Source organism: Macroventuria anomochaeta (genome assembly GCF_010093625.1).
Source record: "Macroventuria anomochaeta strain CBS 525.71 unplaced genomic scaffold BU25scaffold_4, whole genome shotgun sequence".
Taxonomy (NCBI): Eukaryota; Fungi; Ascomycota; class Dothideomycetes; order Pleosporales; family Didymellaceae; genus Macroventuria; species Macroventuria anomochaeta.
The window spans coordinates 418,537-442,113 of NW_022985365.1; the positions used below are offsets into that span (position 1 = coordinate 418,537).

At 51.7% G+C, this 23,577-nt stretch overlaps 12 protein-coding genes across 12 annotated transcripts; 5 read left to right on the forward strand and 7 right to left on the reverse strand.

Moving 5' to 3' along the window:
* Nucleotides 1–84: 84 nt before the first annotated feature.
* On the reverse strand, nucleotides 85–1,466 carry BU25DRAFT_384850 (uncharacterized protein). The gene is made up of 2 exons (XM_033704340.1): nucleotides 929–1,466; nucleotides 85–876 (listed from the first exon to the last, which is right to left on the reverse strand). The coding sequence occupies exons 1-2, from the start codon at nucleotides 1,090–1,092 to the stop codon at nucleotides 240–242; spliced, it is 801 nt and encodes a 266-aa protein (XP_033565692.1). The 5' UTR covers nucleotides 1,093–1,466; the 3' UTR covers nucleotides 85–239.
* Nucleotides 1,327–2,336, reverse strand: BU25DRAFT_189882 (uncharacterized protein). Its single transcript, XM_033700990.1, has one exon. The coding sequence runs from the start codon at nucleotides 2,291–2,293 to the stop codon at nucleotides 1,562–1,564; it is 732 nt and encodes a 243-aa protein (XP_033565693.1). The 5' UTR covers nucleotides 2,294–2,336; the 3' UTR covers nucleotides 1,327–1,561.
* Nucleotides 2,337–3,383: 1,047 nt separating this feature from the next.
* Nucleotides 3,384–4,074, reverse strand: BU25DRAFT_418293 (uncharacterized protein; the record flags this gene model as incomplete). Its single annotated transcript, XM_033707866.1, has 2 exons — nucleotides 3,384–3,463; nucleotides 3,522–4,074. 2 exons carry the CDS (start codon nucleotides 4,072–4,074, stop codon nucleotides 3,384–3,386), a joined length of 633 nt encoding a protein of 210 aa, XP_033565694.1.
* Nucleotides 4,075–5,798: 1,724 nt separating this feature from the next.
* BU25DRAFT_488094 (uncharacterized protein) lies at nucleotides 5,799–6,826 on the forward strand (the record flags this gene model as incomplete). Its single annotated transcript, XM_033711321.1, has 2 exons — nucleotides 5,799–6,080; nucleotides 6,125–6,826. The coding sequence occupies 2 exons, from the start codon at nucleotides 5,799–5,801 to the stop codon at nucleotides 6,824–6,826; spliced, it is 984 nt and encodes a 327-aa protein (XP_033565695.1).
* A 76-nt stretch (nucleotides 6,827–6,902) lies between these two features.
* BU25DRAFT_384853 (Dolichyl-diphosphooligosaccharide-protein glycosyltransferase 48kDa subunit) lies at nucleotides 6,903–8,739 on the reverse strand. The gene is made up of 3 exons (XM_033704341.1): nucleotides 8,569–8,739; nucleotides 7,524–8,350; nucleotides 6,903–7,471 (listed from the first exon to the last, which is right to left on the reverse strand). The coding sequence occupies exons 1-3, from the start codon at nucleotides 8,708–8,710 to the stop codon at nucleotides 7,052–7,054; spliced, it is 1,389 nt and encodes a 462-aa protein (XP_033565696.1). The 5' UTR covers nucleotides 8,711–8,739; the 3' UTR covers nucleotides 6,903–7,051.
* A 235-nt stretch (nucleotides 8,740–8,974) lies between these two features.
* On the forward strand, nucleotides 8,975–9,411 carry BU25DRAFT_407152 (uncharacterized protein). Its single transcript, XM_033705467.1, has one exon. The coding sequence runs from the start codon at nucleotides 9,063–9,065 to the stop codon at nucleotides 9,303–9,305; it is 243 nt and encodes an 80-aa protein (XP_033565697.1). The 5' UTR covers nucleotides 8,975–9,062; the 3' UTR covers nucleotides 9,306–9,411.
* Nucleotides 9,412–9,683: 272 nt separating this feature from the next.
* Nucleotides 9,684–11,108, reverse strand: BU25DRAFT_454948 (uncharacterized protein; the record flags this gene model as incomplete). The annotated part of the gene is made up of 2 exons (XM_033709909.1): nucleotides 9,684–10,814; nucleotides 10,881–11,108. 2 exons carry the CDS (start codon nucleotides 11,106–11,108, stop codon nucleotides 9,684–9,686), a joined length of 1,359 nt encoding a protein of 452 aa, XP_033565698.1.
* Nucleotides 11,109–11,614: 506 nt separating this feature from the next.
* BU25DRAFT_384855 (RTA1-domain-containing protein) lies at nucleotides 11,615–13,046 on the reverse strand. The gene is made up of 2 exons (XM_033704342.1): nucleotides 12,450–13,046; nucleotides 11,615–12,389 (listed from the first exon to the last, which is right to left on the reverse strand). Exons 1-2 carry the CDS (start codon nucleotides 12,777–12,779, stop codon nucleotides 11,679–11,681), a joined length of 1,041 nt encoding a protein of 346 aa, XP_033565699.1. The 5' UTR covers nucleotides 12,780–13,046; the 3' UTR covers nucleotides 11,615–11,678.
* Nucleotides 13,047–14,821: 1,775 nt separating this feature from the next.
* BU25DRAFT_407154 (Dyp-type peroxidase) lies at nucleotides 14,822–17,224 on the forward strand. The gene is made up of 4 exons (XM_033705468.1): nucleotides 14,822–15,564; nucleotides 15,614–15,924; nucleotides 15,975–16,294; nucleotides 16,346–17,224. The coding sequence occupies exons 1-4, from the start codon at nucleotides 15,298–15,300 to the stop codon at nucleotides 16,849–16,851; spliced, it is 1,404 nt and encodes a 467-aa protein (XP_033565700.1). The 5' UTR covers nucleotides 14,822–15,297; the 3' UTR covers nucleotides 16,852–17,224.
* A 403-nt stretch (nucleotides 17,225–17,627) lies between these two features.
* On the forward strand, nucleotides 17,628–20,101 carry BU25DRAFT_189929 (uncharacterized protein). Its single transcript, XM_033700991.1, has 5 exons — nucleotides 17,628–17,640; nucleotides 17,697–17,748; nucleotides 17,884–17,991; nucleotides 18,140–18,865; nucleotides 18,936–20,101. Exons 3-5 carry the CDS (start codon nucleotides 17,973–17,975, stop codon nucleotides 19,868–19,870), a joined length of 1,680 nt encoding a protein of 559 aa, XP_033565701.1. The 5' UTR covers nucleotides 17,628–17,640; nucleotides 17,697–17,748; nucleotides 17,884–17,972; the 3' UTR covers nucleotides 19,871–20,101.
* A 593-nt stretch (nucleotides 20,102–20,694) lies between these two features.
* BU25DRAFT_384860 (uncharacterized protein) lies at nucleotides 20,695–22,141 on the forward strand. The gene is made up of 3 exons (XM_033704343.1): nucleotides 20,695–20,963; nucleotides 21,022–21,755; nucleotides 21,806–22,141. The coding sequence occupies exons 1-3, from the start codon at nucleotides 20,855–20,857 to the stop codon at nucleotides 21,956–21,958; spliced, it is 996 nt and encodes a 331-aa protein (XP_033565702.1). The 5' UTR covers nucleotides 20,695–20,854; the 3' UTR covers nucleotides 21,959–22,141.
* Nucleotides 22,058–23,262, reverse strand: BU25DRAFT_488101 (cation efflux protein; the record flags this gene model as incomplete). Its single annotated transcript, XM_033711322.1, has 2 exons — nucleotides 22,058–23,068; nucleotides 23,122–23,262. 2 exons carry the CDS (start codon nucleotides 23,260–23,262, stop codon nucleotides 22,058–22,060), a joined length of 1,152 nt encoding a protein of 383 aa, XP_033565703.1.
* Nucleotides 23,263–23,577: the final 315 nt, after the last annotated feature.

A 23,577-nucleotide genomic window follows, 5' to 3' on the forward strand; every position in this document is an offset into this window, starting at 1 on the left:
GTTACTTATAACTCAGGAGGGAGCAGCGACAGCCTCGATGTTCAACAAGGTGCTCCGTGTCAGTTTGTCAGAAAGTGAGATGTGCCTGAACACAATCTTGGACATTTTCCTGCGATGCAATATCCTGAAGCCTCAGTAACGAATTGCACTTTTCATAATAGGCTTGCACTTTTCTCTTCTGCTACTAAACGGGTATCACTCCATCAACTGGCACACATCTGCTAGTATCGCAGGCAATCTCATATGTCCAGCCTTCCATTACCTGTCCAACCGTTCCAGACACCGCCGATCTCGTTCGCATAGTCCTCCGCAGACTTTCCATTTGCGTCTCGCAGACTCCTGATGTCCACTTTGTCCTCTGTAAGTCCTCTCATGATACCCATCGCCGCTGCTTCTTGAAAGACCTCAGGTGGGAACTGCATGAGGTCCAGATTGCTCGCGAGCAGCAACAGCAACCATGCAACCTCCCTGCTCTGAGCCTGGACAGCAGCATGCAGACCTGATTGCATCTCGCCGATAGGATCCTGGTATCTCAACAGCCGGTCGATACCGACATCCTTGTCTGGCTGGTCATCATCAGCCATTTCTTCGTCTTCGTCATCTTCCTCCACTTCATCGTCCTGCAACATGCCAATGATGGCCTTGTAGTCGCCTTCGCGGCAGAATTCGAGGAATGCGCGGCATTTGCGGTCTTCGGGGTACGCTTTCAGGTAGCTCTCTTCGGTGAGCAGGGGAAGGAGGTCGAGGTTCTCTTGCAGACCACCCTCGTTGTTGAGGTTGCAGAGAACTTGCTGCTCGCCGCTTGGTGACACGGACGCAATATACTTGCCGCAGTTGGGGCACTCGGTGACATGGTAGGCTTCTAACAGACAATCCCTGAATCTGTCAATTTTGGGAGGTAGCAGTGCTTCTCGAGCGTTTTTTTTACCAGTGAAAGTGGCAGCCGCAATTCAGCTGCACATCATCTGGAACAGTTTCCGGCTCTGCTGCTGGTGCTTTGCCGGAGGACGAGCCGGCCATTTCGTATTGCTCCTCATCATCAGCCTCAATCTCGACCATCAGAGGCTTGTTGCATGCGACACAGAGAGACATTTTGTTCAATGATTGAGTAAGTTTAGGAATGTTTCGGTGTTTTGCGGGGGCCTGGAAATATTTTGGTCTATCCTTACGGTATCTTATCGATAACAGAGAAGCTGTCGTGAAGGACAGGTTTTTTGCCTTGTGCTTTCAGCACTGAACATCATTTTGCACATAGCTTCGAGAAAGTTCAGAAAGCGGCCATATTGAAGTCAACCAAGACTTGATGCCAGGACCGACTTGCGCGCGGATGAACTGATAATCAAAGACCGGTTACCTACGTAGCCCTTGACGCTCTCGCGCGGACAAAGCTGCTCTATTTCAGTAGTACCCAAATGTTAAGGCTAGGAAGGTATGTTTTCGCACAATTATGAGATGGGAAAAACGAGGACGCTTCATTCTCTTTCAAGACTACAGTGCAACATCTAGATTAAAAGAGCAGCCTGGAGGTAGACAGACTATCAGGACCACGGAGGCGACCTGGTTACTTCAACACCATTCTTTTCACAGCTTTTGTCATGTCCTTCAAACAGCGCCGTAACCTATACTTCTTACTCCGCCCTGGCATCTTTCCAAGTCCCTCTTCGAAATCTCGCCCCTCGAGCCGGCAAACCTGTGCTACATCCGCCGAAGCAGGAAAGATATCCCAATCGCCCCAATTGGCCCAATTTTCACCGGTCTCATTCGTTAGCACCTTTCCTTCTAGTTGATGATACTTCTTGACGGTACTGGCGACTCTCCTTCGATTCCTATTGCTCTTCTCTTGGGCCTCGTAATCTGCTAGAAGTTTCTTGTAGTCTACAAGAAGGGTCCCGAGTTCCGCATCCCATCTTATAATGGCCTTTCTGCATATCTTATACTGCCACTTATTCCGAATGGTGGCTCTTACTGTGCATGGAGATCGTATGCGCGGGAGGCCGTTGCGCCAGGGGCACCTGGCCTTGAGCAGAGAGGGATGCCGCAACTTTCCATCAACCCATCTTATTCTGCAGGCCCAGTCGGACGTCGTGAAGAGCGCCAGAGGAGAGCCGTTTGCGGTAATGCAGAGGAAACGGAGTTGGTATCGATGTTTCCACGTTCCGAGATCCGAAGTGAGGAGTACTCGGGGAAGGATGGATAGATAGTACTCCACTAGCGCTGGGTACTCAAGGATCTCTTGATCAGACACTGTAGTCGCTGTAGATGCGATAGAATCGATGCGCGAGTAGCGGTGCATTGGACACCCGAAAGGCAGCGAACTTTCTGGCAGACCACCTAGGGGAGGGCCAGCAGTCGCCTGCTTACTTTGGCCTTTCCAGAATGGGAAGAGGAGCATCGTGGTCGTGAAGGGGAGATGTGTCGCAATTTTGAATTGTCTCATGTGAAAGTAGGGGTATAGAATGATACCGGAAAGAAAACAAACAGACGAAAAGCATACGCTGGACCCCGCCAGAACTTGTGCAGGAACAAACGGAGCTAAGTCGTTGTCATCACCTTCTACCATGGAACTAGATATGGTTTCGATAAGGTCCGGCCCGCACGTGAACCATGGTAATGTACATTGATTCGTCACTCCGTGTTCTCAGGTTCCAAAGTATTGTATCTTCCTTATCGTGAAACTCAATACTTCTCACAGAAGGAGTGCTCGAAATGACCAAACATAACATCACAAACAGTAAAATCGAAGTGAAGTCAGTCAGACATGGCTTCATGTCTGCTATCTGCATCCAATAAGTCCAAAACCTAGCCACGGCCGGCGGCCCGGGACTGTGTGACTGAGTACATCCTGCCACCAGCTATACTCCAAGAAGGGTTCGTCCAGAAGATCCCCGAGGTCTTCCGATTGCCTCTTCCGCGAATGAATGCGCAACTCTCCGATACATGACCACCGCAAAGCCAATCCGATCAATGGATACCACTCGCAAGTCACAATAGCGCGCGCTGGTGGGAGAGGCTTGGGGTCGGTGTAAAACACTAGGCCTCTTCCGCGCAACTCTTCCATCTTGCAGTGACTTGAGAAGCGTACAGTGACGAGTGCGCAATTCCGTCGATGCCGCGCGTTCTTCTTAAGCCATCGTCGCTCTCTTTTTATTTCAGAGGCTTCGTAATCGAGTGATTGGGAACAAGGTCCGCAGTCTTCACTCCTGAGAGCGCGGCGGGAACCGACAACACCGTGGAGTTCGAGGTTCTTTGCGTTGTACGTGCTGATCAGGAGATGAGTCGTACGTAGGTTCTTTCGCAAGAAAAATTCGCTCCATTTGCGAAATACTCTTGACGCTCTCGGACAGAAGAAGAAAAGTGTAGCAAGGGTTGTATGCTCAAGAATCTCAACCAAGAGCTCGATGGGCAACATGACAGGGGATTTGGTGCACTCTTGTGCCTGTATGTCTAATCCTTGATGTGAATTCTGTTTTTGCAGATTCATCAGTCAAAGTATATGCAATCGAATGAAGTTGGGCACTGACCTTGAAATTCCTTGGCGGCAGCCTCCTCCAAACTATTGAGCAGGTTGATGCTACCCTTATTCCGGAGCTCCAACATCCCGGTAGGGTGATGGTAGGCTTGCTTCCCCGCGGTGAATTCGCCCACTGGTGTGTCCCAGCCGATGGTGTTAGTCGAGGCGGCCGAGCTTTGTTTCCTGAGCGTTTTTGTCTTTGTTTCCAGGTCTTGATCCTTGCAGCGAGTCACCGCAGGGTGTTTGATTCCGGCTTGTTGCTTCCAAGACCCGTAAACCTCATCATCAGTCAGAAAGGGATTGGACGCTGCACGGTTTGCTTCCTTGGGAGGATATGCTCCAGCGTAAGAGCGCGTTAATGGATCAGGAGTGAATCGAGGGGAAGCTGCTGGAGACTTGCTTGCGGGGATCCTGATAGATTCTGACTTTGTGGGTAGGGCAGATAAAGGGACAATAGAGGCCAACGGTGATTCATCTTCGTCGCTGAAGGGGGTCTTGATCTTGCCGCAAAGACAAATCCTCTTCACTGCCTGTCGTAGCCAGGCCCGTTTCTTCCCAGGCATGGCGAATAGTGTCGTGACTGATAACTAGGCAGGATTTGGGAAGACAGCAGTGAGCGATAATGGTCGAGGATAAGGTAAAAGAGTCGGGTCAGTCGGGCCCAAGAGAAAGTGCAACATACCTGCAGATATATGGGCGTTGGGTCTGTGCTGGCGTGTACTTATGTGTCCGAAATAGCAACAGCCCGCATCTCAGCCAAATTAGGACAGCCCTCAAAAACGTCACGGTGAGGGGACCAAACATCCGAAAGTTGGATTAGGGTCCAAGTACCAAGGAAATGTACTTTTGGTACGAGTTGTCTTGTATCGATGAACAGCCTAAACTGATCATTCCATTACCCTTACAACACGTGCTTCCATTCCGAGAAGGGATCATGCACTCTGCGTCTGGCAGAAGCTTTGTTGTTAGCAGTGACCCGAGATATCATTTGGATTTCTCTACGCCGCACTGACTGGTCCCATGGGCAAGGAAGTATCGAACGTATCAATTGAACAGGTTAGTGACACTCGCATCTTGTCCGCTGTCCGAGAGGAGCAATGATGGGCGCGTGCTATCGCATTTCGACTACACGAAGAACGAATCAATGAGGGGTGTGAAGAGCTTTGCCTCGAGATGGCTTCGTAGAAGATAACGAAGGAGTCGACAAAGATCTGCTCCGATATAGTCTTCGTGTATCGCTAGAAATTCCAATCTGAAATGTCTGTTTTGCAAAGTCAATAGCGTAGTATGAAGAAGAACAGCATTGTGTCAAGCTACAAGGATAGAATTTGCCAAGGCGCTAACCTCAGGTCCCTTCCCCGCACTACACCGCGAGACCTTGCATCACCAATTTGCAACTAACACAGATTATATCGTACAAACCGCATCAACAGGATGCCAAGAAGCTCGTTCGAGATCAACATACTGACGTCGGTGACCATGGGGCCCTGGGCGGGTGTTCTCGCACTCGTAAGAACAGTAGGCGACGGCAATCTAACGAGTCACGACGAGCTTGCAGACATGTCAAAGTCTACAGCGCAAATGCTCTACAAGAGTTCCAAAAATTACTGTAGTCCTGTAACGCTTTGTTTGGTTGCAAGCGGCTTCAAGTCTTGTCCTGATTAACTTCCATATTCGCGCGCTTGCACCCACCTTTTTCTTTATCGAAGAGACAACGCTCATGAATTCAGTCTGCACGATGTCGACATCGCAGAGGCTTGAGAATCTCTCAAAAGCACTCAGATTGCTTGATTTTTGGTAATGAGCATGTTAATACAAGCCATCGTTGCTTTTCCCCAGACACAAATCACGATCCCCGTTTCAGCCAGAAGCCATCCGACACTGCTGCCTCAGGAGGCGTCGCACCGCGCCGCATCTGATCAAGACTGGCACACAATCCAACAAATCGGGGTTACTCGAAGCCTGAGAACTTTCAGTCGCGTTCCTGTCATACCAAGCGTGACAGCCCGTTATCAGTCTCCAGGTTTGTAGGGCTTTGGGGATATTGCTTGGTTTTTTTCGGTAGCGTTGCTTCCGAACCACAGTATTGCTTTTGTGGAAGAAGCTTTGTACAAAGATTCTTTGCTACGCTGGAGGAAGTCAGTCGAGTATGTATTTGCGAACGAGTCTTACTGTATTACTTACATACGTTCATTCAACGCTCCGCGAGCGTCCACCAGCTGGGCTGGACTGACCATTCCGATTATCTGCATTCGATTTTCGGCTATCGACTACCGACTGACTGACTATGGCTGGCTCAAAAACTATACTGACAATTCTGCGGTCATTTGTCTTCGTAGGCACGGTTATTGTCTTCGTGCTGGGAATATGGGGCGAGTACATATATCTGAGTAGTGTACACGTCACTGATACCCGTTTAGCTGTCACAATCATTCAAGATATCAACAGACATGGAGAAGTAGTTCTTGCGACCTTTCGGTCCAGGCTTGGGGCCGAGGCAGTTTCATGGTCACAGTTCATTGCTGAAGCGACGCAAGGTACTGTGCGAACGTGGATCTTGGTTGTCACCGTAAGTATCGTGCTCACGAGAAGCGACTGATCTGACTGGAACAGAGTTCAATTACCGCTCTCATCCTCCTCCTAATCATTGTGTCAAACCGCTATTACTGGCTCCGCATCCCGCCGACCATCGTCATCCTCCTCGAACTCACATCCATCATCTCCACCATCACAGTCTTCGGCTGCGCCTTCAGTCTTTCTTTAAGCCTGAAGGCATTCACGATAGCCCCCTTCCCCACTCTCGACTCCATCGACCTATCTTTCTTCGCCCTCCTCAACCCATTCAGCATGGCATTGGCCATCACATCTGCCCTGGCAGGCTTCCTCCTCATCATAACATTCACAGCAAACCTTCTCGATTTCCGCAAACGCCGCACCCGCGCCAAAGATACTCGCTCCTTCGAGCCCACCGTGTCAGCACTGGGCATGAGCCATGGTTTCCATGCGCTGCATCCGCAGCCACGGACAACTCGCGAGCCGATACCGACGGTGTACGATCCGTACAGAGCTTTTCGCAAGGACCAGGAAGGGTTGCCGAGTACGAAGCAAGTGGCGTTTGCGAGTGAGGGGGCGTGGATGAGTAGGAAGCACTCCAACTCCAGGTGGAGTGCATCAACAATGAGCCCAAGGGGTATTGAGGGGGATATAATGAGGCTGCTGGAGGTGAAGAGGACGAGGAGGGCGGTGCCAGTGAGGCCTACGAGGCCGTGGAGCGTGATGTGGAATGGAAGGGAGGGCACACATGTTATATATTAGTCGTGCTGGATGTATGCCACCACTGCGACGTTCGCGCTTGGAGGCACCGAGGACCTCCAGCCTTTCCATTCCATTTGTGACAAAGGCTTCATTTCAATGCTAAGCTTTTGGTCATGCCAGACCATAATCCATAATCTACATACCTCGCATCGCTGATGGGATATCTCTTCTCAATCATACCAGGGTCAAAGCTGCCCGTTACATACAACACATCTTCAGATTCGTCTATTGTGTTTTCTTCACGCTCTTCTCAGCCGGGGCACTGTACAGCCAGACAGCAATGAATGCCAACCACCCAGCAACTGTAACCCAGATACCACCGATCCAGACCCAGGCACCACTGATCTGCCAACTCCTCGGCCACTCATCGTGGGCAAAGTGCCTGACTGTGACCTGCCTCTTTTCATCAATGTTTGTGACGAAAGGTCGGCGGTAGTTGACGCGGAAGTTGAAGATGCCGTGCTGATCGGGGGTCTTGAAGGCGACGCCGAAGATGGTGGAGTTGGCGGTTTGAGAGATGGGGGAGAGGTTGAGGCGGTGGAAGGGAGACAACATGCTGAACTCGAGCTGTATGTTGTCGTTCGCAGCGGGGACAAAGGGAATGAGGTGGTCGTTGGAGTACTCAGAGATCTCTACCTGGTAGTGCTGTCTTGCGTTAGCTGCGCGTCGAATTGACGGGGTAAGTTGTGAAACATACCACATCGCTCTTCACACGGTAGATGGTAGGGTTGCTCTCCGGGATGCTGGCATTGACCTTCTTGCTAGCACCTTCATCCTGGTAGTGGACAACCTTGCCAACCTTGAGCACACCGGTCTCCTTGAAGGTCCAGGCAGACAGCTTCGCCGCGAAGTCGCGGTTAGCAGTTGTCACAGCCTTGTCGCCGAGCTTAGCCTTCTCAGCAAACCACCTGTTCTGGAGCAGCTCAGCAGATCCAAGAACGGTCAGACGTGCCGAGTTGTGTGCCTGCATAGCAGAGACAAGGCTCAACTGCTGGCCAACAGCGAAGGGGTCCTCCACAGCCTCAGCCTCATCCTTGGAGTCGTAGCTGTACGCTGTGCTTGGGGCGCGGAGAATGGGCGAGAGCAGAGGCGAATCGTTTCCGAGGACCTGTCCGACAGCGCGGGGAACGGCGATGTACCCCTCTCCACCGAAGTAATTCTTAAGGCCTGATCTCAGTGCCGCAGGGTATGGGAGCAGCAGAACATCATGCTTCTCTGATGCGGAGTCAGAGTCGTAGTTGAAGTGGTCGACAACCAATGCGCCCTTATTGTTGGGGATGCTGATATCGAGCTCGAGGAGGAGAGACTGTACGGCGGTGGGGGTAGCTTGCTCGCTAGAGAGTGCGACAAGGAGGTTGCCGTCCTTCTTCACGAATTCGAGAAGGTTGTTAGCAGTCAGAGCTGGGCCGAGGCCCTTCGACTTTGCGGGGAGTAGGAGGACATGGTCGTATGTCCGCTCGTCGTGCTTGAAGAGTGCAACTTTGTCGCCCTTGGGAGAATCGACGGTTGTGTGGAAACCACGAGCTACAAACCAATGTCAGCAATGTCCTATCCACCTGATATCCCAATTGACAGTAGTTAGAAGCTCCATCCGAGCTGTCTTGAGGCCATCTTGCAAGCTTACGCGGCTTGGAGTCCCCCAGTTGCAACAGCAGGAAATGCAGCCCCTCGATAGTCGGCATGCCTTTCCAATTCAAATCTGAAGCTCCTTTCTCCTCCAACATAAGTAAAGTGGCACTCACCCGCCAGATCCTCAAGAAACACACTGTACTTCTCGCGCTCCGCCTGCTCATCAAGAACAACCAGCAGCCTATTCCCTGTAAAACTCGCCGCCCTCACCACGGCAACAATGGCCAAGACCACAAAAGAAAGTAGCCACTTCATGATCCTGAATTGGCGAAGTAGGACTTGACACTCTGGAGCGTACGTAGACAGCTACACGTAACGTATGCCATGCCAAGCTATCGGCGCGGATCATCCCCAAACGCCGATTCGATCGTGAGCTAGCCTGAGCTCCGAGCAACCTCACGTCGAAGACCCGCAGCGTCACGAGCAGCAATCCGAGGCATTGAGGCCCTTACACACACCGTACGCCCCCCAAACCCCCTAGCGCAAACCTACACATTCACTCTTGCTAACGAAACGCAGCGACACCCTTCATCGTACGCTCCCACTTCCACCCCGCGCACATTCACCAACCCAACAACGCTGATTACACAGCAGCAACACCGCCAACATGTCCGGCATTCCTCCGTCTCCTCGCTTCTACCAGCAGCCGCTGCGCTACCTCAAGTGGGCCTCGATCAACAAGCCTGCGTACTTCTACAGCATCATCGTTGGATGCGCCGGTCCGATTCTGGTCTTCACTGTGCCGTCTATCAGGAGGTATTTGGGCGAGGAGCCGATTTCGAAGATTCCGCTCACATACCCGATTCCGAAGGGTCAGAGACCGAGGCCGACTGGGTTTGACGACGAGTAGAGAGTAGGATAGAAGCATGAGTGGGAGGGAGGACAAGAAGAAGAAATGCGCTACAATACCACTGGTGGGCAAGGCATGAGAAAAGGATGGGTTGAAGATCATTGAGGCGACTACAGTACATTGTACAAAGAACAATTTCATTTCGTTGATGTTATGGCCTGGAGTAAGTCGTGCCACTAACGCCTGCAAAAGTGCATAGATGACCAAGTCTGGGAGCTATCGGATATCGCCCACTTCAATATCTAACCTGCAGAATTCAACTCTGGAGGACTTCCACCAAAGAAAAACTTCAAATTAAGCCCTCAAATTCGAGCCTAATAGCTACAATTCGCCCAGAAGCACCAGATCAACCCCAAAACCCTCACTAGCAAATTCAACCTACTCATACCGCATACGCTTAGTCGTCTCGCTCTCATACTCAGCTTCCATCTCTTCATTATCGTCATATTCCATCTCCTCCTGGTCCTCCTCACTAAGACCCCTCTGAAACCTTCGTGCAGTCTCCAGATTCAACCTCGCAATTTCATTCCCACCTGGCTTGTACGCCCTCTTCGCCGGCACGACCTTAGCCTCTCTGTCTTCCTTCAACCACGGGAACTCCTCTCTCGCAAACTCCGTACACGTCAGATACTTCACTGGAAAGCGGTGCACGTCGAGCTGGCATTGACTTCGAAGCACCTTGCTGTCATCGACGACCTTCTTGATGCACTCTTTGATCTCGAAGAGGTGGTTTTCGAGCACGTTCATGGCCTTCTTGGTCATGGGGAAGCGTGTGTGGAACTGATTGATGACGAACTTGTCCATGTACCCATCTCCTCCTGTACCGAGCGCGGAGAAGAGGTCGTAGCCGCAGTCTGATGCGTCACGTCCTTTGCCTGTGACGAGGCGCTGGGAGACCCAGTGGCGGAAGAAGGTGAGCGCCATCCAGACCAGGATGTCTTTCGCATAGGACTCGCGCTTGATAGGCAGGTCTTCTGAGGGGAGGCGCATGGCTTGTGGGTAGTGCGAAAGGATGCTGAGCTCGAGGGCTTTAGACTTCTCAAGGAGGGCGCGGTGGTACTTCTCGATCAGTCCGCGCACGCTAGGCACATCGCGGAGGCGGTCGATAATGTTCGACCTGGTCTTGAGGTTCTTCCAGTCACCAACTAGGTGGATGATGCATTCTTTGAAAATCAGCTCGCTACGAATGCGGTACGCCATTTCGATCCAGGCATACGGTACGCCTTGAATAGCGCGGAAGAGGTCTTGGCCATGCTTGAAAAGGGCGACTTCGATCGGTTTGGAGATTAGGCCAGTACAGCCTAGATAATCCGAGATCTGGAGTAGCTGATAACAGTCAGACAGAGCAGCGGACATATCGGTGTCATCGACAGTGAGCTCCTTGTTGTAGAAGGCGTAGAGGATTGACTCGTAATTTTGGAATGTCTTGTCGGCCTGGGGAACGCGACCGTTTTCGTTGACAATGAGGCCCGAGCGACCATCTACGCGCTCGCCTGTAGGCGTAAGTTCCTGTGAACTGTCAGCCTTCTGAACTCTCTGACAACGCTGGAGCGATCCAGCAAACAGGATACGTACCACAAGCTCAAGGCAACCGGCAGGAAATTGCTCGTTGGGTAAGCGCGTAAGCTCGATCATCCAACGAATCTTGATGCCAGCAGTTCTTGCGCGACTGTTCAGTTTGGCCGCATTGCGCTCGCTCAGCATCTCGGCAAACAGCGTGGAGTTCCTCGCGAGTGTACCTGAGTGAAACCTGTAGCGGCGTTTGTGGCCAAGGATAACCTCAACATCTTCTGCTTGGTTCATGATGACCGCTTGACAGGTTGTTGTAGGCTTCTGGGTATTATGTTGCTGAAGAAGCGTGGTATTTTGGGCGCTGTCGCATAAGGTAGACAGACGGAAGGCGCAAAATACGTTGTGAGGAAAGGTGCGCTGGAATGGTCGAGCGTACCTGCTGCACTGGTGAGAGAGCAAGCATGACCGGTGTTTCGTAGGCAGCGACTCGTACTGAAAGTGAAGGTGTCACGCTGGTTTAGCACTGCAAGATTGTTCTCGGCTACACAGAACGCAACAGTGAAGTAGGCATGGCCAACTGGAGGTGGGGGAAGAGTTGAGAACCAATTGGAAGGTCAAACAGAGAAGCACTGTAGTCTCCAGCAAGAGTCGAACAATCGTTTGACGTTGTTCGTGGATGGTAAGTAAGTCACCAATCGACAGTCTCGACCAACGGTATTAGACAGAGTGCAAAAGTGCAAATGACGGGTTTGAAGAGTAGATTTGTATGTGATCGTAAGACTTGTGATGTATATGTGGTGCAAATGGATATACTATCGTGTTTATCTATAAATCAAGAGCGATTAGATTTTCAATGCAGTTCTACTTCTCCATCCTGATATCTTCTTCACTGCTTTGCTTAGCAGCAACGTTCCTCTTTCTCCCGTACCATGTCCTGTTGCCCTTATTCTTAGGTTCTGTCCTCGCATCGAGTGCCTCTCTGAAGCAAAGTCCTGGATGAAAGAGGTTCAATGACAGCACCGCAGCCACGATGACAGCGCCCTCAAGCCCAATAAAGTATCTCTGCGTCTTAATCAGGTGCCCACTCCAACCCTCACTCAACTCTGCGACCCTGTATACGCATCGTGTGAAGACGCAGAGCGTCGCGAAAGAAAGGGCAACAAGGAACCCCTTGAATTGCCATGAGTTACGCAGCTTCGCGTGCCTTGGATCCAGCGCGTCCTGACCGAGTTTGCGAATCCGGCCGATTGTACGAGTTGCAAAGTCAAGAGCTAAGACGATGAAAATGAGTAATGTCAGTACTTGAAAGGCGAGACCCGCGATCATGATGTTGTTGCCGACGGTTGGATCCTCGTTCTGATGAGTCTTCGCACTGGCGATGCCGCCGCCAAGGGCTTGGAGGACTAGAGAAGCGATGTCGCAGGGGATGAAGATACGAGGGTACGACAACGGCTTGATGCGCGAGTTCTCGGCACCGAAAGTGCTGACAATGCGGGATAGGCAGAGGTATATTCCAGCGGCAAGGAAGGCTGGAGCAATCGTGAGGCAGATGATCTGAATCAAAAAGGGATTCTACGGTTTGTCAGTATGCTGTGCACCCTTTGAGTCACAGATATAGCATCAACGGCGTACCTCAGTGAAGCCATCATTATACGCAAGCACCCGACCAACGTAACCAATTACCTCCAGCGCGCATCCACACACCATAGCGATTGTAAAGCCCAACCATGCCTTGTTGAGGAAGCCTTGGCTAATGTATCCCAATGTTGATATTCCGAAAAGGATCAGAAATGCAAGGTTCGCACTTAAAGATGGACGATATCCCCAGTAAGATGCGCTAAGTGGACAAGTGTCGTATGTACAATGACTGCGGTATTCCTGAATCGCGCTGCGGTCGCTGTCACTTGCTCGAGCTAACAGTAACGAGGCTTCGAGTAGCGACTTGTAGGCGAACGACGCCATTGTGGGCAAGACGATATGGCCTTATAAATGCGCACAGCTGGGGTAAAGTTATCGATTAAGGAACAGTGTTGGCCTTGTTGTGTAGACTGGGAGGTAATCAGTATCCAAGGCTGTGGAGGCGCAATGAAAGAAGAGCGAGTTTGGGGGCCTCAAGGCACTGGTGCAAGACAGACGTTCAAGAGAAACAGAACAACAGGAATTAGAAACTAAGATGAAGCCAAACCCGAACAAAACATCGAGCTGCGACGCCTACTTAAGACATCTGCCGAGTTCCTAGCACGGAGTTAAGCACGTTCAAGCCCTTGCACAAGCTTTGTAATTCCATGGAGTGTCACATCGATGAGCAGTTCGATCCTGCGCTTCTGCAACCGAGATCTATTCTCGCCCCATCAACCCGGTCAATACGGCAAGATCGATGCGGTCATTGGTGCGTTGGTCAAAATTTGAGGCCTAAACACGCCGCACCGACCTGCGTCATGTCGGCCGACCCTGCTCGCTTGCAAGAAGAGTGGGTCTGAAAACGCGAGGAACTTCTTACCGAACGTGCCGCTAAAAACGGCAATTCGATCGACGAGGCTTCCGTATATAATTGTTGATGAAGATACAATTTGTTGGACGTAGGTTGATCTTCCTTCCAAAGAGCTGAGTTTTCGGGAGCGCAGATTTTGGCCATGGAGGGCTAGGTATTGGTGGCGGTACCTTGCGGACACACACATCGTCGCAGCGCAGCTCTGGACATACTCACAATACTTGATATTTCCGAGAAACGTGTTACTGCTCACACGAATAATGTTGTTCAAGCGACCGCAGGAGCGATGGAACGTTGGCGCGTTAGATCGGCAAGGCTGGGCCCACGTGGATGGAATTGAGAGTGGCGGGCGCCATTGGGACCTGCACCCGGACTTACCAGAATCCAACTGTACCTTCCATCGATTAGAAAGGATGAAGTTGCAAGACTGACTGCATTGTTAGACTTGGATTGCGCTGCACCAATGTACGTTAACTGGCGCAATCGTACGTTTCCAATTGCCTTCTTTCACCGCAAGCGATCTCTTGTCAGCGTTCCGCAGTGCCTGAATTGCGCGTGTGGCAGTCCTTGCTCTTCCCAACCCCAACAAACACGCCCATCTCCAAATTGGCGCACCTTATCATTTTAGGTCCAGGTGATTGCGCGGCTCGCCTGCTGGTGCAAGTGAGGAGAAAGAGAGGGGGGTGGTCTCGCTGGTCATCGATGACAACCAGACTTGTGCTGAAAAAGAGAAGCGGGACGACGACGGCGCCATCACGGTTTATTTGCCCAGCAGCAACAGCTTCCACAGACTAATGTACAATCTCAAGACCCAAAGTGCTTTCCATCAACGGACCAATCACCGCAGAAGGAGCTGTCAGCTACGTTTAAGGTTTGTGGCGCTTAAAGCTGAGGCAAGCTAGGCACGGTGCGAACCTGAGTGATTAGCCCGAGCAGCTAAAAGGTCCCCAGAAGATCTGTGTGGGCCGTCCATCTTACCTCAACTACCATTGCTTCCTTCGCCAGGAGCATGTCTATTTTGATCCTGGTTACACGGTCATGGGGTTCCCGACAAATGGTCATGCTGTCATCAATGCGTGCATCTTGGCGTTGCAGGCTACAATCTCGAAGTAAGCATGTACAAGGGAATGACATCGTATTAGTGCTCTGCCCCGAACCTTGACTGGCTTGCAGTTCCTTGGAGAGACGGCCATGCAAGGTAGGATTTGAAGTGAGAAGCTAACACCTAGTTCCGTAACGCTGCCTGCACTTGCATTCTAGTTCTTCATTAGTCTGGACGCTGGCTTGATAGCATCTGCATCTCTAGCAGAACCAAGCATGCAGGTACATTCTCTCAATCGAAGCTGCCGGAGGAGTGTCGAATCGCTGGCGAGCTGGTATGACCTTAGTAAGTGAGGGCTGAGATGCATGATCCAAAGCTGACCCGACCATCAGCTTAGACCCCTGTTTGACTGTTCTGACGCCTCGGCAGAAGAAACTCTATAGACCAATGGGAGTTCTCTCGATGGTTGCTGACATTTCGATTACTCTTCTTGTAATCTGTTAGGGTACCAGGCAGGGCGGTCAGGATAGCCGAAATACGATCTTACAGCCAGCCACAGATGGGAGTCCTGATTGCTGTCAGCATGCTGTCTCCTGCCCTCTTCGCTAGACTACAGAATATACCGGAGAGGCAAAGGTCTTGCCTCCGACAAGGGCGGTATCAGCTACCTTCCGTGAGACCCGATCCACCAGAGTCGGCGACTATCAAGCTATGCCTGCATACGGTAGCGACCGGTGTAGGTTGCTGCAGACCCCAGTTTCTTTCGACCACCTGGGACCAAAAAAACGACTGTGGCAGTTATACACCTGGCAGCCGGAACACATAAATAGAGTAGGTACGCTTGCTCAAGTCTTGGACTCCTGATTCCAACTCTACCTTCAAGTCTCCAAGCGGAAGCTCTTTGCAACATTTTCTTACTCATTGTTGCTTGATCCAAACACTCGACCATGAACCCTCTCAAGATCGAAGACCTTAGTGGTATCCAGGGAGACATTCTCCTCAACGGATTTCCAAAGAAGGCCGAAGTCTTCTCGTTCTTCACAATCAGAGCTACACAGCAATTTTGTCAGACCATTCAGACAGTAGCCAGTTCAAAGATCGCAACGGGAAAGGACATCAAAGACCTACGTGAGCAAATCAGCAAGCTCCCCAAAGGCCAGATCATAGATGTAGCAAAGACCAATATTGCCTTCACATCTGGAGGGTTGACAAAGGTACACCTTCGAGGTTGGGCTTGTGTTTACTGCGAGCTGACAGGTGCAGTTGAGCAATTCCCAAAGGTCACTCCAGAGAGGCCTAAACGGCCTACAGAATTCTGCGCCCTCATTCGTTGTCGGTATGCAAAACGAGACTGAGCGTGAGGCATTGGGAGATCCTGTTTTCAGCAACTGGAACCTCAACCAGAATGGTGGTGGATCAATCGATGGTGTTTTGATTGTGGCTGGAATCAAGATGGAGACTGTTCAGGCCGAGCTGAAGAACGTGTACTCCCAATTAAACAAGGGCGGCGAAGCGGTGATTGAGCTGTTCAAAGAAATTGGAGTTGAGAGAGCGAGTCAACCAGGTCACGAACAGTAAGTCGAGGCAAGATATTCACGATTCACGGTACTAACACATACGCAAGTTTTGGGTTCAATGATGGTATATCGCACCCGCAGGTCTTCGGCATTAACAACAGCCCCAGCTTGACCTTCCAACTCGATGATGTTGTTCAGCCAAAAGACACAAGCAATTTTGTGGATCCAGGCGTCATCGTGGTTGGCAGACATGGTGATGAGAACAACCCTAAGCCTCAGTGGATGACGGATGGCAGTTTCCTGGTTTTCCGCAAGTTGGAGCAGCATGTGGGCAAGTGGAACGACTTCGTAGTCAACAAGTGGAAGGACGCAGGTTCGAGTGGCCCAGCTCAGTTCGGCGCCCAACTCATGGGCAGATGGCAGAGTGGTGAGTAAACTCGATTCAAGTGTGTCGCATGATCTGACTGTTCGTTACAAGGTTGCCCCATCCATATACAGGACCAGAGAGATGACAGTACCCTGGCTCTAAGGAACGACTTCGATTACGGTGGCCTGACAAAGCAGGGGAAATGTCCTTTGGCAGCTCATATCCGCAAGGCGCACATTCGTACCGGCTTCAACTCTACTCGCATAATGCGCCGTGGAATCCCTTACGGCGACGATTTCAGAAACGGTCAACCAGATGTAGGGCGAGGTCTCCTATTTGCCTGCTACCAATCAACAATCGAAAACGGCTACAGGTTCATCCAAACTGCATGGGCGAACCAACCGGGCTTCCCTACCGGAGATGCTGGCCTCGACGTCACCATTGGCCAAGGAAAAGCAACAGACCCTCCAAGCCCATTCCAGATTGGCACCAAATCGGTCAACATCAACCCGATCAACGACTTCGTCACAGCCAAGGGAGGAGAGTACTTCTTTGCGCCGTCCATGAAAGTCCTGAGAGCTGGATTCAACATCGAAAACCTCGAAGCCAAATTGTGAGATACAAAGAATGATGTCGAACAGCTTTGGGGTGCTATTGCTGGGATCGTTATAGGGGAAATACGTATAACGGTTCTAAATGCCTCCCTCCATATCAACAACTGAGTTACCTTACTGTATCATTGACGTGCTGTGCGGATGACTCAAGGCTGTTGCATCGTAGTAAACCACGTTTCCGGTAGCGGTTGGGGAAGCGCTCACTTTGAGACTTGAATGCCATCCCGGACAAAACCTTGGGGCATTCTCACGGTCATGGCTAGTTCCATGTTGTAATGATGCCATGATAGTTGCACTGTGCAAGAAGAGCATTCGTCGTGTCCGCCTCAGTTGTCTGGTTCTTGACTTGGGCATCAAGAAGTTGATAGAAGCACAGCGAGCTTCCATTTGTCAGTCGGTAGATAGTCAGGAGGAAGTACCTATCCCTTTTGGCGCTAGTGCTGCAGCACAGCCACCACTTCATAGCGATATGCAAGTCGACGTCGTGCTTCTTCAACAGTCTTGTAGATGCAACACGACTGTAGACACCATAAGCATTTTACTCCGCAGAAGCTTCGTTGTTGATCTTGTTCTCCTGATTGCGCATAGCGTCGTGGTTTGGCGAGCTGTGAACCACATCACTTGAGTGGTCGTGGCCATTTTCCTTAGCATCGTCGACAGCGCACTCGCCATCCTCGGATATCAACGCCTCCATCACATCTCACACTCCTTCTGATCGACCGTGGACTTCGTTTTGGACCTGTTGTGCTGAGGGCGACCAGCGCATCTAGCTCTGTAGTAGAATTGTATCTTGTTAGTCAGACAACCCCGGAGGAAGAGGGGCTCCGCCATCCGCTAACTGCCACCAGCACTGTACCGATTACCGACCCTCGTCTGACGCACAACAACCACTCGATATAGGTGCGTAACACCCCTGAACCACAGCACATCCATCGCGAACCCTAGGAAGGTGTCACCGCACATTTGGCAATCGCGGGGCAGCCAAACGTGGAGATTGTGGGCTACGGGAGAAGGAGGCTAATGGTGCAAGAGCAGGCGCGACAGACAAATCTCTTTAGCATTGCTTGAAAGGGACCACGACACGCCTATCTGGTTGAGATAGGCGCAAAAGACCACCTGCCAACATGGCAGCGGCGACAGCGGGTAAGTGTCGGAAGTCGCAGTGGACCCCCACAGCGTCTCTCTCACATCTCAATATTCTGCACTCCTTGTACCTGCCCTCTCACCATGTTTCGCTCTGGCCTGTTCCCTGCTCTCTCCACATATCTGACAGCTCTTCTCCCCTACACAGGCTACGAGTGGAACCGCTCCTCGCCGCTGCGCTCCTCGCCCGACACTTCCTCTTCTATGTACCCTGACCGGCCCATCCGCCCTCTGCCAGCACGCTCTCTGCGCGCACGACTGTCTCCAGAGCAAGCCGAGTCGATCGTCTTCCCCAACAACCCCCCATCTACAGGGCCGCTCTTCAACTTTCCATATACGTCCAGTGAGCGTGGCAACAGGGCTTTGAGAACAGGCGAGAATGACCACCATGCTTGTCACTGTGGCCATACTCATTCTGAAGTAGAGAGTGAAGAGGACGAGGACGAGCGGAGTGGACCGCTGCCTTCGTCTCCAAGCTATCACTACAGCAGGAGTGCGCCAGGCAGGACTGCAATTGCGGCATCAAGCTATCACAAGCCAGGTTCTGCCTCGTCTTCAGTGGATGGCTACGAGTCGTTTGAGAACACAAACAACAAGAAGAAGCGGAAGATTCCAAATATGGGAAGCAATAGCTCACATCACACGACACTCTCGACGGACGTGGCAAGCATGAGTATCGCAAACCACGAGAACGGCGTGGCTAATGACGGGATTGCACGTTATGGCTCAGCACCGTCAACTCCACAGCACAACAACTCGGGGACAGGCATTGCAGGAGCAGGCAGAGGTCGATTTGGCCGATCTGGTTCAGGACGCTCAGAACGACGCGTGCTAGGCAATTCGACCAGTCTTGCCAATGCCAAAGCAAGCAAACGTACGGTGGCACCTCGGGAAATTTGACTTTCTGAATTCAAGAGTCCGTGCGCTGACTATTTATTTTCTAGGTCCTTCGGAGCAGAGCGGCATCATCTCCACAGCCATTGCCAACGCAGAAGCAACCCCACCGCCTCAGGGCAACGAAAACGTCAGTCTGCTGCAACAAGAGGCCGCGAAGAACAGCGCAACCAAGACGCAGTTCACCTTTACCTGTGGCTCTGACTCAGCAAACAAGATGGTTTGGCCCGGCCAGGAAAACGGGCCGTACCCTCAGCCCCCGGGCGCATATCCCATCACGACCGCTCCTCCGCCGCTCCACCCCCAGGCCGCTCGCGCTCGCCCTCCCGTTCGACCAGACGCCCCTGCTGTGTCAACTCAGGGTACCCAGACAAGCCAAAACGCGAACGGTGTACATCCTCCTGCAAACAGGGGTGCACCACCTCCAAAGGGTGCCCAGCCTCCACAACAGGCGCCTCCACCTCACAAGCCTAGACGCAGCGTGTCAAAGCTCTATGCATATGCTGCTCGCAAACGTCGGACGCAACAGGAGTACGCTAACTTCCACAACCCTCCCAGTCAGCCCTGGATCTGCGAGTTTTGCGAATACGAAGACATTTTCGGACGTCCTCCTGAGGCCTTGATCCGGCAATACGAGATGAAGGACAGGAAGGAGCGACGTCGGCTTGCGGAGAAGCGTCGGTTGCTGGAGAAGGCAAGGATGAAGGGACGGAAGGGGAAGAAGGCAAGCAAGAAGGCGCAGAACAACGCAAACAACGCCCAGCATGCTCAGAACCCTCCTCCTGGTGGCTACGACCGTCGCGATGACGGCTCGCTGGACCCAGAGGATGACTATGACGACTATGGCGATTATGATGAAGGCGGGCCACAGGGTCACTCTTGTTGTCATCACAATTGCCAGCACTCGCAGCCGCCACCAAAGGTTCCACCATTACCCCCTGGAGATCCTCGGATGGGCTTGCCGCCTGTTGGCAACGGTGCTTAGCATCCGGACAAGACGGGGTGGGCCGTCTTTGTTCTTGCGTTTTGTATTTCAGTATCGTCTTTTTGCATTGCATTCGTGGCCAGAGTGGACGAGCACTGGATCTGATTTGGAGTGTCTGTCTCGTTGGACACCTGTTCAGCTTTTGGATACCGACAATCGACGATCCTACCTCGACCGCTTCACCACGACCGTTTTCGCGCGTTTCGCCATCCTAGCGTTCAGCATCTCTTCAGCATCTTCCAGCATCGTTCCCAGAGCCTCCTGCATAGTTGGATTTGACTTGCTATCATTACGAGCAAATCCCATACCACGACACACATAATCGGATCCATTTTACCGACCGCATCAACACCCCACTCAACAACAACCTTCAGATAAGACTTTCACGCGAGATGGATGTTACCCATCCTGCCGAGGCAACGTCAAGCTAGACATAGTATAGTCTGTTCATACAGGGGCGGCTTAGCTCAATATGTACGAACCCCGTCCCATCTGCAATGTCGAACGCCAATGTACGCTTTGTGTAGTATGCTGCACACAAGGTAGTGTAGTGATTGCAAGCCTGCAGTAGTATGTAGCTTCACTCAATTCAAAAGCATTAGCCAACCATCACTCTGGTGTTGCATACTGCAACATGCTGATCAGTTCAGATGTCTCATCGCCGACAGGATGGATGAAAACGATGCCTTGGTGAGAGCTTGTCCGACAGCGATGTGATCAGCGTGGAACCTTTCCGCGCTTCGAAGCTCGGCCAATGGGACTCCGAAAAGCTCCGCGACCGCCTTCTGGGCCGCCTGTGATGATCGAATTCTGCCGGCAGCAACCCCACCCTAGCATGATGTCTTTGTTGCTGTCGCTCTTACCATCGTGGTGTATTAGTGATCAACGTAGCGAACGTGCTGGTTTCTAACGTCGTTATACTCCAGGACGCTGCTAAAAACCGTTATACCAAAACATCACCGCAAACTTCGTAGTTCGTACACAATGGCAAAGGAAGAGATCCACAAGTACGGCACCGATGATGGGTGGCATGGTGTGATCAAGGAGGGGGAAGAGTTTCCACCTGAGAAAGACAGGTATCACCTGTACATTGGTATGTTCTAATTACGACTTCCACACGACCTAGTTAAAGGCCTAATCAGCGAATCCAGGCCTCTTCTGCCCCTTCGCTCACCGAGCCAACCTCGTCCGACACATCAAGCATCTCGAACCCTTTCTGCCAACTTCCATTGTTCGGCCCTATCCCAAAGGTGAGCCAGGATGGCGCTTCGACGAGTCATATCCCAATGCAACGCCCGACCATCTCTTCGACAGCCGCTTCATGCACCAATTATACTTCCGCGATGATGCGGCGTACAAAGGCAAATACAGTGTGCCACTCTTGTGGGATAAGAAGACGAACCGCATCGTTAATAACGAGAGCATGGAGATGCTGAAATGGCTACCTCACGCTTTCGACAGCCTGATCGAAGACGAGAAGATCCGGAACATCGATTTCTACCCAGAAGAAATGATGAGCAAAATCGATGAAATCACGCCCTGGCTCACATCCCTCATCTGCAGCGGCGTGTACAAAGCCGGTTTCAACACCACGCAAGAAGGATACAACGAGCACGTCGTCCCGCTCTTTGCTGCGCTGAACAAGCTAGAGAAGCTGGTGCACAGCAATGGCGGACCGTATATCTTGGGTGAGAGACTGACGGAACTGGATCTTCTGGCGTATCCGACGGTGGTCAGGTTCGATACGGTGTATGTACAGCATTTCAAGACGAATTTGGGGACAATCAGGCATGATTACCCTGTTCTCAACAATTGGCTGAAGAATTTATACCATAGCGTGGAGGGGTTCAGGGAGTCGACTGATTTCCAGCATATCAAGGAGAACGTAAGTGCTAGAACACTGACGATGGAGGCGTGAAGCTAAGGATGCAATAGTACACAAAGAGCCACAAGGACATCAATCCACTGTCGATCACACCTATGGGACCGTATCCGGAAGTTGAGGAAGGGTATGAGAGAGATTGGAGTAAACTGAAGCCTGGAGAAGTAAAACACCCATTGGTCGTCGAAGCGGGCAGTAAGTTGTAGACTAATAGAACTGAATGATGACAGCGTAGGACACCTGCAACTGCTTGACCCAGATGAGATTTGGCGCACTGCAACACACTGCACAAAGCAAGCAATGAATCACTTGCAGCACTTCAAGTCCTCACACACACTTCCACAGGGCACACCACATTTCTCCAGACTCGTCCTTGCAGTCGTCACTGCTGACCCCACCTCCGTCGCGCCGTCATCCACAACTCTCTGCGCTGGCAGCTCCGGTTGTAGCGTCGCAGAATGTATTCCATACGCATGCAGACACTCACTGATGACCTTCGCCTTCCTCATAAAGCTCTCTACATCCGGATCACTAACCACGACATGCGCACTCGCAATCGCCTTCCTCTGATCCAGACGCCAAACGTGTAATTCGTGCACGCTCAACACACCCGGTATACTCTCCAAATCATGCTTCACGTCCTCTACCTTGACACCTAGCGGCGCAGATTGGAGCAAGATCTTGCCAGAGCGCTTGGTCAGCGGGACAGCAGAGATCAGGATCATGATCGCGATCCACATCGATACTGCTGGGTCCGCGTAGAAGCGGGAGGGCGAGTGCGTAAGCCAGATTATGAGCGCAGAGATTATGACGCCGATGTTGTTGATTGCGTCGCCGAGGATGTGGATGAGTACGCCGAGGATGCCGAGGTCCATGCCGTGCTTGGAAGGGGTGAGGGAGAGGTGAAGGTGTTCGAGGTGGTGGTTGTGTGTAGAGGTCGCATCGTGCGTGGATGTGGATGAGAGGCTCTCAATGTCGCCGTGTGCATGGCTAGAGTGGTTGTGACCGTGGCTGTGTCCATGGCCGTCGCCGTGGTCATGCTCGTGGAGGAATGCAGCGCTGATGAGATTTAGGGTAAGGCCAATGCATCCTACTATCAGCACCAGCTTTGGGTTCTCGACATGTTGGAGGGAGATGAAGCGCTCGATCGATTGCAGGGCAATGCTTAGACCTAGAGCGAGAAGGAATGCGCCGTTGAAGAAAGCACCGAGAAGTTGTGCACGGGTCCAGCCGAAGGTGAGATCTTGCGGGGAGTCCTTGCGCTCTGTCACTTGGACTGCCACCAGGGCGACAATGAAGCCAATGAGGTCGTTGAGCTAGAACAATGTAAGTTGTCAGTTACAACGCTCCGAAAGCACACAACACTTACATAGTGGAATGCGTCTGCTACGAGAGCAATCGAGTGAGTGTAGAAACCGACAGAGATTTCTGCGACAAAGAAGCAGAAAGATATGGCGATCACAGCTCTAAGACGCGTTTTGCGTGATACTTTGAAGTGCTGATGATCCATAGTGCAACAAGAGATTCTAGGCGCAAGCGAGGAAGCAACAGGAAAGCAAGAACAGAGGAGAATTAAGGATTAATGAACATTCAAGGTACAAAGAGAACCGTGATTGCAGGAGCACAAACAGATAAGTTGTCGCACAGTATATAGTAGCGAGGTCGGTGACCCATCGATAACATATCGTTCGCTGGCTGAGACATGACCATGTCGCGCCTGCCACAAGAGCCTACAACGTGTGCGCCAGACCAATGGCTCATCAGGCATGGATCCAAGCATGCTGGCATGACGCGAGTAACATGCTAAAGTAGCAGGATTGCACAA